The sequence below is a fragment of the Lampetra planeri genome, chromosome 49 (assembly GCF_965212315.1).
Source record: "Lampetra planeri chromosome 49, kcLamPlan1.2.h2, whole genome shotgun sequence".
Lineage (NCBI taxonomy): Eukaryota > Metazoa > Chordata > Hyperoartia > Petromyzontiformes > Petromyzontidae > Lampetra > Lampetra planeri.
In genome coordinates, this window is record NC_136155.1 from 3,679,666 (window position 1) to 3,691,574 (window position 11,909).

At 54.9% G+C, this 11,909-nt stretch overlaps 1 protein-coding gene across 1 annotated transcript in view; it reads left to right on the plus strand.

Moving 5' to 3' along the window:
- The window catches only part of LOC144734053 (roquin-1-like), a 46,150-nt gene that overhangs the window by 10,621 nt on the left and 23,620 nt on the right, over nucleotides 1–11,909 (plus strand). Inside the window, 3 exon segments of the mRNA XM_078616102.1 lie at nucleotides 6,556–6,637; nucleotides 10,347–10,597; nucleotides 11,663–11,789. Coding sequence (XP_078472228.1) covers nucleotides 10,367–10,597; nucleotides 11,663–11,789 — 358 coding nt within the window. The 5' untranslated portion in view covers nucleotides 6,556–6,637; nucleotides 10,347–10,366.

Here is an 11,909-nt window from a genome sequence, read left to right on the forward strand (position 1 = left end):
ACTCCACATAGAAAAGCTCCCCGGTCAGGATTCAAATCCAGACTCTTATTACTGTTGGGCACACCTCTTACCACTGTGCCCCACCCTCTGTGGGGCACAGGCCTTACCACTGTGCCCCACCCTCTGTGGGGCACACCTCTTACCACTGTGCCACCCTGCCGCCTAATGAACCCAACGACCTGAGTTCTATTCCTGGCCACGGTTGATATCGGTGGTGTGTGATATCTTAACCGGTCCCAGGCTTCACTTAGGGTGACTCAAGCCTTAAATGATCGCCTGGTGCAGAAAGTAGGGTGCCACGGTGACGAGATGTTAACTACTTCGCCTGGAATGTTGGAGGTCGTGCGTTTTATCCCGACTGTGACACTTGCTGTATAATTGGAGTTTGCGTGTCTCTCTCATCATCATCATCACGGTGGCTAGGAGATGTTAACTACCTTGCCTGGTATGCAGGAGGTCGTGGGTTCGATCCCGACCCTGACGCCTGCTGCATATTTGCAGTTTGCGTGTCTCTGTCTCATCATCATCATCACGGTGGCTAGGAGATGTTAACTACCTTGCCTGGTATGCAGGAGGTCGTGGGTTCGATCCCGACCCTGACGCCTGCTGCTGTATATTTGGAGTTTGCGTGTTCTTCTTGTGGTCGTGTGGTTTTTTCTCTGGATTCTCCGTTTTTTCCCTCCACGTTTAGAATCATGCGTTTAGAGTATTTGGCTACGATAAATTTCCACGTGATACTCCACTTCGTTGGGCTATCATTTGCGGCTTCTGAAAAAGAGCTTTATAGCTCAATGGGCCTTTCCTGGTGAAATAAAAAATAGTTTAGTTTAGTAAGCATCGGTGTTGCGGAGACAATGCTGCTGAGCACACCACCCCTCACGCACCGTACCTTCCTTAATAGGCGCTCGCTAACAAAACTTTCCCCAACAGTCTGTGTGCTACACCCAAGATCTCTGCATGTGTGTGTTGTGTACAGTATTTATTTGTGGCGCAGTGATGCAATGGCTTGTGCGCGTCGCTGTGATTTCCACTGCTTTTTGACCCGGCCTTAACAGGGTGCTCGCTTACAGCGCTTGCAACGACCGTCTGTAATGGCTACACGGGAATTATTTGTGGGTGTGTGCGCGCGTGGTTGGGAGGGGGGCGGTGTTGGCACAGTGCGCCTGGATGTGTGTGCGTGCGCGTCATTTCGAATTATTGACGGCATCTTCCGTCACGGCCTCACGCGAGCGTCACATGCACATGGCCTGAGATGGCACCTCTGTATAAGCAGCCGTGTCGATAAGCTCACACTACATTGTCTGCATGTTTGTCTGTATGCCCATCCGTCTGTGTATCTTTGTCTTTCCATCCCTGTTTATCTGTATGTCTCCCTTTCTGTTTGTTTTTCTGTCCGTCGATTGTTCTGTCTATCTGTCTGTCCCCTCCATTTGCTGTCTGTCTGCTTGCTTGTTTGACTGTCTGCATGTCTGTCCGTTTGCCTGCCTATCTTCCGTCTGCCTGTCTGCTCGGTCTGGCTGCCTTGAAAAATGTAACCATTGACATGCGCGCGTAAGACCGCGTGCATGCATGACACCGCGCGCTCGCTCGCTCCCCGCGCAAGGTATTGCGTTTCACGCACCACTCGCAGCGGCCGTATAAACAACCGAAATTAACTCCCGTGTTATCAGAATCTTTTTTTAGGCACAGATTGACAAATTTGGAAGTCGTCAGCTCCCGGGGCGTCGCGTGACATTCCCCTCCACGGTCGTCGCTGCCGCCACCGCCCCTTCGCATTTTCTCTCCCCGCGTCATTGTTGCTCATCATCGGCGAGCCACCTGCGGGGGCGGTAGGGGTCGTGCGGCGTTGCTGGTGAGACGGCAGCGCTGCGCCGCTTTTAACATCGCCCATCGTAAAAAACAAAAAATGCAAACCTCCGCCCGGCTGTGACCGTGCCTGCGGGCCCCCCGGGGCCTTGCGTGGAGCTATTAATCATGGCGACGGGTCGATGGTGCTCGGTGCCAGTCACGTTCCTTCCCAGCCCCCCCCCCACCACCGCCTACCCCTTTCCGCCGCCTTCAAACCTCCAGACGCATGGTCGACGCGGTCATTTATAACCCAGCCCCAACCCACACGCCCGCCTGAGATGACGATGCCGTGTTGCAAGTGGTTAGTCCGCCGCACTTGCAATCCAGAGGTCGCCCGGTTAGCTTTGAAATCCCGGCACGGCGTTTGAAACATTGGGGCGAATTACTTCAATCTACTCCCCCCCCCCCCCCCATTCGCCTGCCTACCCAGCAGTACAAATGGGTAGACCACAGATAGTCAAATTGTTCAGATCGCGTGTCGTTCTTGGCGCGTGCGTAGTCCTTCTTGTCCTTCCCCCGCACACTCCGATCAGCACGGTTGGCCCACGTACGGTGCGAAAGAAGTTCTGCGTGCGTGCGTATCACAAAGTGTGGGTCAGCCCCACGCTTTACTCAAGATGTCTGGCCAGCACGGCGGTCGGCCGAGGGATGCTCAAGAGGGTCTCTCCGGAGCCTTGCTCTAAGCGGGGGAGGCCCTTCCACCAATTAGTGGCGTGTGAGCAAGCGATTACAACCGTTGTTATTGAAAACTTCAATCGTAACGCAATTTTATTTCCCGCTCCCCTCCCCCCCTCGAACGATATGGCCAAGGTGTGAAGTTCAGCCCCTCCGAAATGTTGCCCCCACTGGTGGCGGCGAAGCGCCAGAGTTGATGTTAATGAATAAATTGTGCCGCCCCCCCCCCCCACCCACCCAAATAGAACTAACTTGGCAGGACCCTCCTGGAAACGAGATTCGGAAGCAAAACAACGACAACAACAATAATATCGGTTGCGGGGAACCGGACGCAAGGGGGAGGGACGATGAATCTTTGACGAGCGCCGCTCGGCACGTCCTTGATTAGCCGGAGTGCGACTCGTCTCCACCGATCACGTGGGTCAAGCCGCCCCTTGCCCCCCCCCACACCCCCGCCCCCCGGTCTCCTCGTCCCCATGCAGGTCTGGTTGACCGATCGCCTGTCACTTAGCGCGAGCAACATTTCCCTGGAGTGATTGCCCGCCGAAACGTCGTGCGCGCCTCTCTCCCGGGGGCCTTGCGCGTGTCTCTACGGCTCTGGAGAAAGAACGCCCGGTGCTTCCCTCGTGTTGTCCCTTTGTATGTTCGTATGTCATCATCGTCGTCATCGTCGTTATCTTTCGGCCACGGTCTAGCCCGCTTCCGGATGAAGGCTTCTCCCCAAGACGTCGCCGTCTCTCCCAGCGATGGAAATCGCTGCCTAGCGACCTACACACGACTGCGATTTTCTCTCTCCGTTGCTACAGCGGCGTGATCCCTCCTTTGGCTGCCGTTCCGTGGCGCCAGTCTTGACCGCCTGCCACGTGTCCTGCTTGGTCGGGCCCATGTTTACCTTTCTTAACAGTCGACGTTATCTCTCCAGCTTGTGTATGTTCTCTAAACGACGCGTTCTTCCTCTACTTGTCTCTCAGTTTAAACCCCACGCTCGCATTTTTCAATGCTTCTTTGAGCACCTCTCAGCTTTTGTTTCCATTTTCCTTTTTGTCCAACGGTGTCCGCGCTTCTGATTCACGGGTACATAGCAGGACGTGCGCACCCGACTGGGCATCTGCGATAAAGAGCTTCACAGCTCATGGCATTTCTCCAGGATAAATAAAGGTTGTGATTCCGTATGAAAGACCTGATGAAAAACCTTTCCTTGCCCTACATTCCCTCTCTGCACCACATCACTCCTGCGAGAAGAAAGGGTATGGGGGGGGGTGGTCCGGCCCTCCTAGCCTCTATTTATACAGAAGCTTGGGCCCGATCGGGTTCAACGTCTCAGCGAGTGGGCGACCGTGTGCACGCACGCGCGCGCGCGTCAGCTGCTCTGTGGAACGCGGTGCACGTCTTGCGACACTTGAGCAGGAATGCAGCAAAAACTTTGACTGCGCAGGGAGGTTTTACACGGTCGACTTGGACCTGTTACGGCGGGGTCTTGAAGCACGTGATGTCACGGCAACAGGGGCTGTCGGAGTGGGGGGGGGGTGTTGTCGGGGTGTGGATGTCGGGGTGTAGAGTGATGGTTGTGTGGAGTATGGAATGAGAGATGTGAAACTTTGAGGTTGCGATGGGTGTGTCCCGGTGCGGAGCGTTATGGGTTTGTTGGGGTTTGAAGGGGAGGGTTGTAGATCCATAGGTTTTTTTTGGGTTAGACCGCGTAAATATATAAATGTGTCGTTAAACCTGCCACCACCCGACAGCCAACTAGCAAGGGTTGTCACGTAAGCAGAACGTGGCCAATTCATCACTAGTACAGCACACCGGTGTGTTGGAGAGCAAAGCCACAACATTTACAATCTGAGTACGACGCTTCACAAGTAATTACAAATAGCTTCATCCGGATTTAACAACACATATATTTACGTGATCTAACCCAAAAAAACCTGTATTATGGATGATATTGATCGCGAAAGCCTACGTGTTAAACTTGGTTGTAGATTTTGAGATTTGGAGTGTGTGTGTGGTTTGGAGTGTGTGGTAGGAGCTGGGGAGCAGTGGCGTAGTAGTTAGCGCGCTGCGCTACAAACCCAGTAACCAGTTCGATTCCCGCCCACGGTCACCAACGCCAGTGACGATTATATGAACCGGTCCTGGGCCTTCCCAAGGGCGCCTCAAATGAGTACTTGCTGTGGTGTGTAATCATCGCCGCTGCGTAGATGAAGGCGGCCAGACGTGGTGCTGGCCACCCACCCCCTTCGCGTGCCGTTCCGGCCACCATAGGTGCTGCTCACAAACAGCACTTGCCCCAACAGTCTCTGATGGCTATGCGGGGCGGGGGGGGGATCTTTGTCTTTGTGGCGGGGAGGTATGCGTCGTGGGATAAGGAGCGTGGAGTTCGGGGTGCGGTTTTTGGTGTGTGCAGCTCGGCGGTTGGGGTGGGGGGGTGTCTGGCGAGAGGCGGTTAGCGTCGGGTGTGGAACTTTGGTTGGGGTGAGGAAGGGGGGGGTGGGTGGTAGGGGGCGGCGTGAGGTGTGGGGGGCGTTAGGCGGCCGTCGGTGCTGGCGCGGCGGTGAAGTGCGCGGGGAGGGTGTGTCCCTCCGCCCGAACGCCCGCCAGCTCTCTCTCTCGCTCGCCTGGCTGGTAAACAAGGAAGTTGGGGCCGCACGCGGCACGGCTCCTCTCTCTCCCGAGTGCACGTTACAATAATAAAGCACAAACGAGAACCGCGGCTTGCGTCACTGCGGTTAAACTGAACCTCGCCCCTGCCCGGCGGGCCAAAGCTTTAAAAGCTGCCGGTTGTCAGGGAGGCGGGTGTGGGGGGGGGCACGTCAGTCCGAGGCAGTACGTGACGACGGCTCTGCTGCTCCGTTGATGTTTGGGACCGCGCTTGGGGGCGGGAGTAAGGGGTGGGGGGGTTACTTTGGGTCACGTCCTTGCAGTCGTTGAAATGGCTGAAACGCGTCACCTGGGCATGTTTTTTTTGTTCATGCCCCGAGCGAGAGAAATCCGCGAGATTCTTTCCTTCCTCCAGAGTGTAGGACAAAAAAACATGAAACGCTCGCCGTTCTTACACCACAAATTATGCAGGACGTCTGAGGTACGCGTACGTACGTACGGCGCTTTTGTCAATCCACAGCTGGATGACAGCGAGCCTTTCCCGACTCCGTGCACGTCACGTGGGGTCGTTTTCCCATTCTTGACAACGCTCGGCAGGGCGGCACGAGTGACAGCGGGGCGCATAGAGAGTGAGCGTAGAAGTGCAGTACAACGACGTGATTTTTTTTGCTGAACCTCCTCCGGCTGGCAGTATCACTCCTGCAACAGTCCACAGGACTGACTTTGGAGCTTAGGTCGGTATCCTTCCGTATCCAGGGGTGGGTTGGTCGCAAATCTAAGCACCATATCCAGGCTCACAGCCTGCTTAGATATTCTGGCATCTGTGATCGGGCGCATTGCAGGTGACTCTGGTAGGACTATATTGTTGCGTGCAGTGCAACAAAAATCCATCATTGTACAGCATATCCATGCTCCCTGCATGTATATATTGTTGTCCGCGTCGACTAACCCGCGCCAAGCAAGCGTGGTAACGTACGGCGAAGTGGAGCCCTGTGGCCGACACGGTGGGCGAAGGCCTTCATCCAGAAATGGGTTTGCCTGGGCCGTGAAGGGTGAGGATTGCGTAGTCCCCCAGGGTTGTGTGTGTGTGACGGACACTGCTGATGAGTTGGAGGCATTCGCCCTCCCACATCAACGGAGGAGCGACGCTCGCAACAAGGAGCGGAGCGCCAGGCGGCTAAAACCCAAAAGGTTGGCACAGTGGGGAGCAACAGTTGGTGCATCTGCCAATCATCAGTCAACCCATGACACCTGGGGTCTGTCCCGTGACCTCCTGTCAGCGAGCCCTTCAACACTTGACGTGAAAGCCTCGCAGTGCACCTGGCCTGGCACAAGCGTCGTGGTGATGTCACCGCCACTTAGTGGTGAATGGTGGTTGTTGTTGTTGTTGATGATTGATTTTGTTTTCTCCTTTCGGGTCCGTGTGCTCTTCAGCGTAGGTTGAAAGCTGCGATGCGGTAGCTGGCGGACGACTCTGTTCCTGGACCAGCGGGTGACTCCGGGTGACCGGGAGCCGGTAAGTGACCTTGGCGAAGCGGAGGCGGCAGTGGCGGCGGCCTGCTCGCCACGATTATTATTATTATCATCATCATCGTAGTGCAGTAATTCCTCGTTGAACGTGGTAGATGCGTTTCTGAAAAGCGCCGCGTTAAGCGAAGAATTACCGTTCCGAATCACGCGTACACTGTGAACTCGGCCTTCAGTCGTCCCGTGGCGAGACGGAGAACCGAGATGAGGGCACGCCGCCGCATCACTGTGTCACTGTACCACTTAGCCGCGTAGCTCAAGAAAGTAGTTCGGTGTTGACCGCTCAGAAACCGCATTCAAATCGTGCCCATTCCGTGTTATTATTGAGTACGCGTTCCACTTTAAAACGGGTGGCGCCTTCCGCGTTTTAACGGTGGGGGGGGGGGGGGGCGGCGCTTTCCGCGTTGTGCAGGAGAAGCGTCCCCGAATGGAAGAACCGCGACATTGCGGAAACGCGTTGCGGTGTGAACACCGCTACGCGTTAAGCGAGCGCTCGCCCTACTATTATATTGTACTGAAGCTCGCGTACCCAGGCAAGCCCCAATGAAGACCCCCCCCCCCCCTCCGCACCGAGGAGGGTCTTGCCAAGTTTTTGCGGCAGTGGGCGATGTTCGCTGCCGCTGCCGTGTAATCCCATCAAGTGATTTTTCAGGTTAATTTTTCTGAATTGGGGAGGGGGGGGGTTCATGAGTCATGCGGTGCGTTTGCGGAGAATAATTTACCGGGGTGGCAATTTGCGTTCCAAATATAGCTCGTCATGCAAATGGTTTGCAAGGACTTTGGACGCTTTTGAAGTGGGTGGCTGCTGTGTTAGGTAAGCGTGGCAGGTTGGGGGGTGGCGGGGGGGGGATCGATTCGGGGTTGTGGTGGGTGGGGGGTTTGGGTGGGGTGGGGGTGAGTGAAGAAGTTGGTGGATTTGCAACAGGCAGGCAGGCAGGTATGTGGGTCGATAAGTGTGTGAATCCAATAAAAGTTCGGCGCAGCAGAGAGGCGTGGACAGATGCGTTTGTGGAATGACACCGAGAGGCAGGAAGTCTTGGACCCGCTAACTGGGTGGGAGAGGGCACACCACGCAGGTCGGAGATGGCCGTCTGGGCCAGCGGGATTTGCGATCGCCGCTCGTTGCCGAGGTTTAGTGGTTCGAGCTCCAGCGGGTTTTGATTCCTTACCCGTACCCGTACCCGGCCGCACCAGGGTCGCAAACGGGTACCCTACCCGATACCCGACTGGGTACGGGTAGCCGGGTATCGGGTAGGGTACGGGTATCGGGTACCCGATTGCGACCTCTGGGATGAAGCCATGTTGCAGGCGCGGGTGGGTTGATTCTAGGAACTTGAATTGTGAGAAGAGACAAGACGTTGGGAAAATGAGTGACAAACGGTTACTCACCAGTGACTCACGGCCTTCTCACTTAATGGTTGGGGTGAGTCACGTGCGGCTACCCGTACCCGGCCGCACCAGGGTCGCAAACGGGTACCCGTACCCAGCCGGGTACGGGTAGCCGGGTATCGGGTAGGGTACGGGTATCGGGTACCCGGTTGCGACCTCTGGCGCCTGTCCGCCTTCACCGCGGTGGACGTCACAGAGATGCCGTGACGGCGTTCGGAAAAGAGAGCTTAGGCCGTATGTGCGGCACGTGTGCTAGCGTCGCAGTCCTCATTTTGCCAACTTTTATAAAAGTTTCTCGCAAATTTCTTTAATTGGGTGAAGCGACGTAGAAACACCGTCCCACCACCCCCCTCCATCCCATATATTCTGAAACTGCCGCCGTAGTGGCTAAGAGATGTTAACTCCCTCGCCTGGTGTGCAGGAGGTTGTGGGTTCGATATCGACCCTGACCCCTGCTTGTATATTTGGAGTTTGCTTGTTCTCTCTCGCCGTGGTTGCGTGGATTTCTCTCCGGGCCCTCCGGTTTTTCCCCCCTTCACTTTTAGAATCGACATCACTCGTTCAAAGTATTTCCACACGACGATGATGAATCAATTCTCGTTGGGCTATCGTCTGCACATGCCAGGTCGCTTCTGAAAAAGAGCTACGTAGCTCAGTGGGGCCTCACCTGGTGAAAATAAAAATAAATAGTTGTAGCTCAGTCTCTGACACACGGCCCCTTCGCCAACAGCCTCGCTCAAACACCAAAGATGCGCGCAACGCTCCCATTTGATTTCTCCCGTCGTCGGCGTCGTCGTCATTTCCCCCTGGGGAAATGTAAAAGAAAAACTAACCAAACACCCGTTTAGGGGGCGGGCTGGAGGGTGTCACGGGTAAAGTATCCAGCCAAACCGGACTGCAGGGAACAAAGCAACAGGGGATATTGTCTGACGGGCGGGGTGGGTCTGTGGGTGGTGTTCTCCGTATACGTACGTGGGTGTTCCTTGTCAAAATGACTTGAGCGGAATCCGAATCGACAAAAAAACAACTCGCGGTGTCCCAAGTTGGGGCCAGGGCATCGCCGTGGCTCTTGTGAGCTGTGAGCGACGGTTCCGGTTCGTCCGAGCACCCCCTCTCTGGTTTTTATTTTATCTCTCGGGGTGAAATGTCGCGAAAGTGTACGTGGAATCGACTGCGGCTGTATCGCCGAGTCTCCCCCCTCTCTCTCGCGAGCGTACGGCTGGACGAATTGGAGAGGTCATGGCGCAGCCGTTCGACAGCTTTGCTCTCGCCCCCAACTGCTGCTGGAAGAGCCTCGGGAGGGAGATCCCCTCTCGCACGGAAGTCTGCCCCAACTCGTTCCACGCTCGCCAAACTGCCCCGGAAATCGGTGGCAGTACAACCCACGCTTTACAACCGCCACACGCCACCTGCCGATCGGCTAACTGTGGTGTGCAACGCCATGTTATGACAGACTCTTTTCTACTTACGAACGTTCGACTTAGGAGCTTTCAGAGATACGAACGAACCTGCCCGTGTTTGTCAAGTTGCCTGTTCGGATCGAGAGTCGTAAGTTCAACCCGCCGCGCGGTAGATGGCGGTGGTGGAATTCCACATCTGCAGAACGTGAGGAACCAGTGGCATCTACATCTACAAGGGATTGTTCAACTTTTAAAGCCATTCCCCATGTTTAGTGTACACGCCGTGTTTGGAATCGGCTGGAATAAAGTTGGGACTTACGAACAAATCGGCTTACGAACAGACCTGGCGACCTAACTCGTGTTTAAGTAGAGGAGTTCCTGTATACTACTTTGGGGGGGACGGTGGTGGGGTGGGTGGGAATTAAGAAGCCTGACCATTGTTGCAACTGCCCTGCCCGGAGATGGAGCCAACAACCGCTGGATTGTAATTCCATGGTCTCGAGCCTTTTACACCGTGGCCGTGTTGCAACTGTGTAATCCAAAGTGTGAGTTATTTGCAGGTGAATGTTCAAATTTGCCACAAATTCGACCCCATGACGCCGGCACGCAATGGTGACGTTGCGGTGAGCTTTAATAATGCGGTTAATGCCACCTGCATTGTTGGGGCCATGTCGGACGCTCGCGTTCAACGGTGAAGCTACACCAAGGCACGCTTAGGATTATTCGAGTCTCACTGCCGACACGAGAGTGCTCGTGAGGCCACGTTGAATCGTGTTTAAGAAATCTACGACTTTTAACCACCGGTAATGAAGCGAGTGCTTGATCCACACCCGGTTGCGCTAACCGTCGCCGTTACGCCCTCCCTCCCTCCCCTCTTCTTCCTCTACCCCCCCACACCCTCCGAGGCAGGCCGGGCGGCTTCGACAACGATGCCCGTGCAAGCGCCGCAGTGGACCGAGTTCCTGTCGTGCCCCATCTGCTGCCATGAGTTTGACGAGACCCTTCGGCGTCCCGTGAGCCTGGGCTGCGGCCACACGGCCTGCAAGACGTGCCTCAACAAGCTGCACCGCAAGGCCTGCCCCTTCGACCAGACGGCCATCCACACGGACATTGAGGCGCTGCCCGTCAACTTTGCCCTGCTGCAGCTGCTGGGCGCGCAGGTACGTGCATGCGCGTACGTTTGTGCGTGCTCAAGTTTGTGTGTGTGTGTGTGCGCGTGTGTGTGCGCGCACGCACCCCCTTGGGATCGTTTTCTTATTTGTGTCGTACATTGTCGTTGTTGTCGTCATCACCATGTCGTAATCGTCGTCGTCGTCATTAGCATGTCGTAATCATCTTCATTTTTATTATGCCATAATCATCGTCGTCATTATAATAATGTCATCATTGTCATCATGTTGTAATCATCGTCGTCATTATCATGTTGCAATCATCGTCGCCATTGTCATGTCGTCATGATGTCATAATCGTTGACGTCATCATCGTCATCTTAGTCCTAGTCAATGTCATTGTCTCGATGGGAATCTTTTTTTCTAGCATCATAATAAAAAAAAACGAATAGGCTTTTGTGTATGTGTGTACGTATGCACGTTGAACTTCTTTCGCCCCGCACGTAACCAGCCGCGCTAATAGGAGTGTGCGGGGGAAAGACAACAAAATGTTACAGAGCTACATGAAGGCAAGCTTCGGATTATTAATATTATAGGAGGTGTTAAGATGTGTTATCCACCTTTTGGTGTTGTTCTCTAGTCTAACAATGGTGGTGGGACAAGGCCACAAAGGAGGCGGTCTCTGGTGTAGGCCAATCAGTTTCAAAGACATTGCATACATTATTATTATTATTATCAAAGGATGTTTGTTTGCATAATTTACCACAAGCATGATGCGTGGTTAATGCAGACTGACACCTTGCAAATCGTCTCTGGTGTTTGAAGATCTTAACACTGTATAATTTCCTGGAAGGGGTAAAGCGTATTCTGTTTTCATCATCATTGTCGTCATGACCATCGTCATCATCGCTGCCTTGATCTCAGTCATCGTCATCATCGTCATCATCATCATCATTGTGGAATGCTAATTTACAGCACGCTAATCGCGCTGCGTTTGCCCGATCCCGTCGGTTTGCACCGGCAAACGGCGCGCATCGTACAAACTCCGCCACCGGCGTCGGTGATTGCCACGGCGGCGTCACGTAACCCGTCGGCACCTCTCCCCTGCCCGCACAGGTGCCGGACTCGCAGGCGCCCGGCGTAGCAGTGCCGAGCGTGGCAGAGAATGGCGCCCACTACGACGCCTCCAAGAAGTGCGTGGAGGAGCTGGCACTGCTGCTCAAACCTCTCAGCGGCGCCAAGGGTGAGTCGGGTGGTGGCGGCGGTGGCGACGGTGGAGATGATGGCGGCGACTGCTTGTTTTCTCAGTTGGTCGACCCCATATAACACCTGTGTCCGTCCTGGGACTTCCTACCAGCTGAGA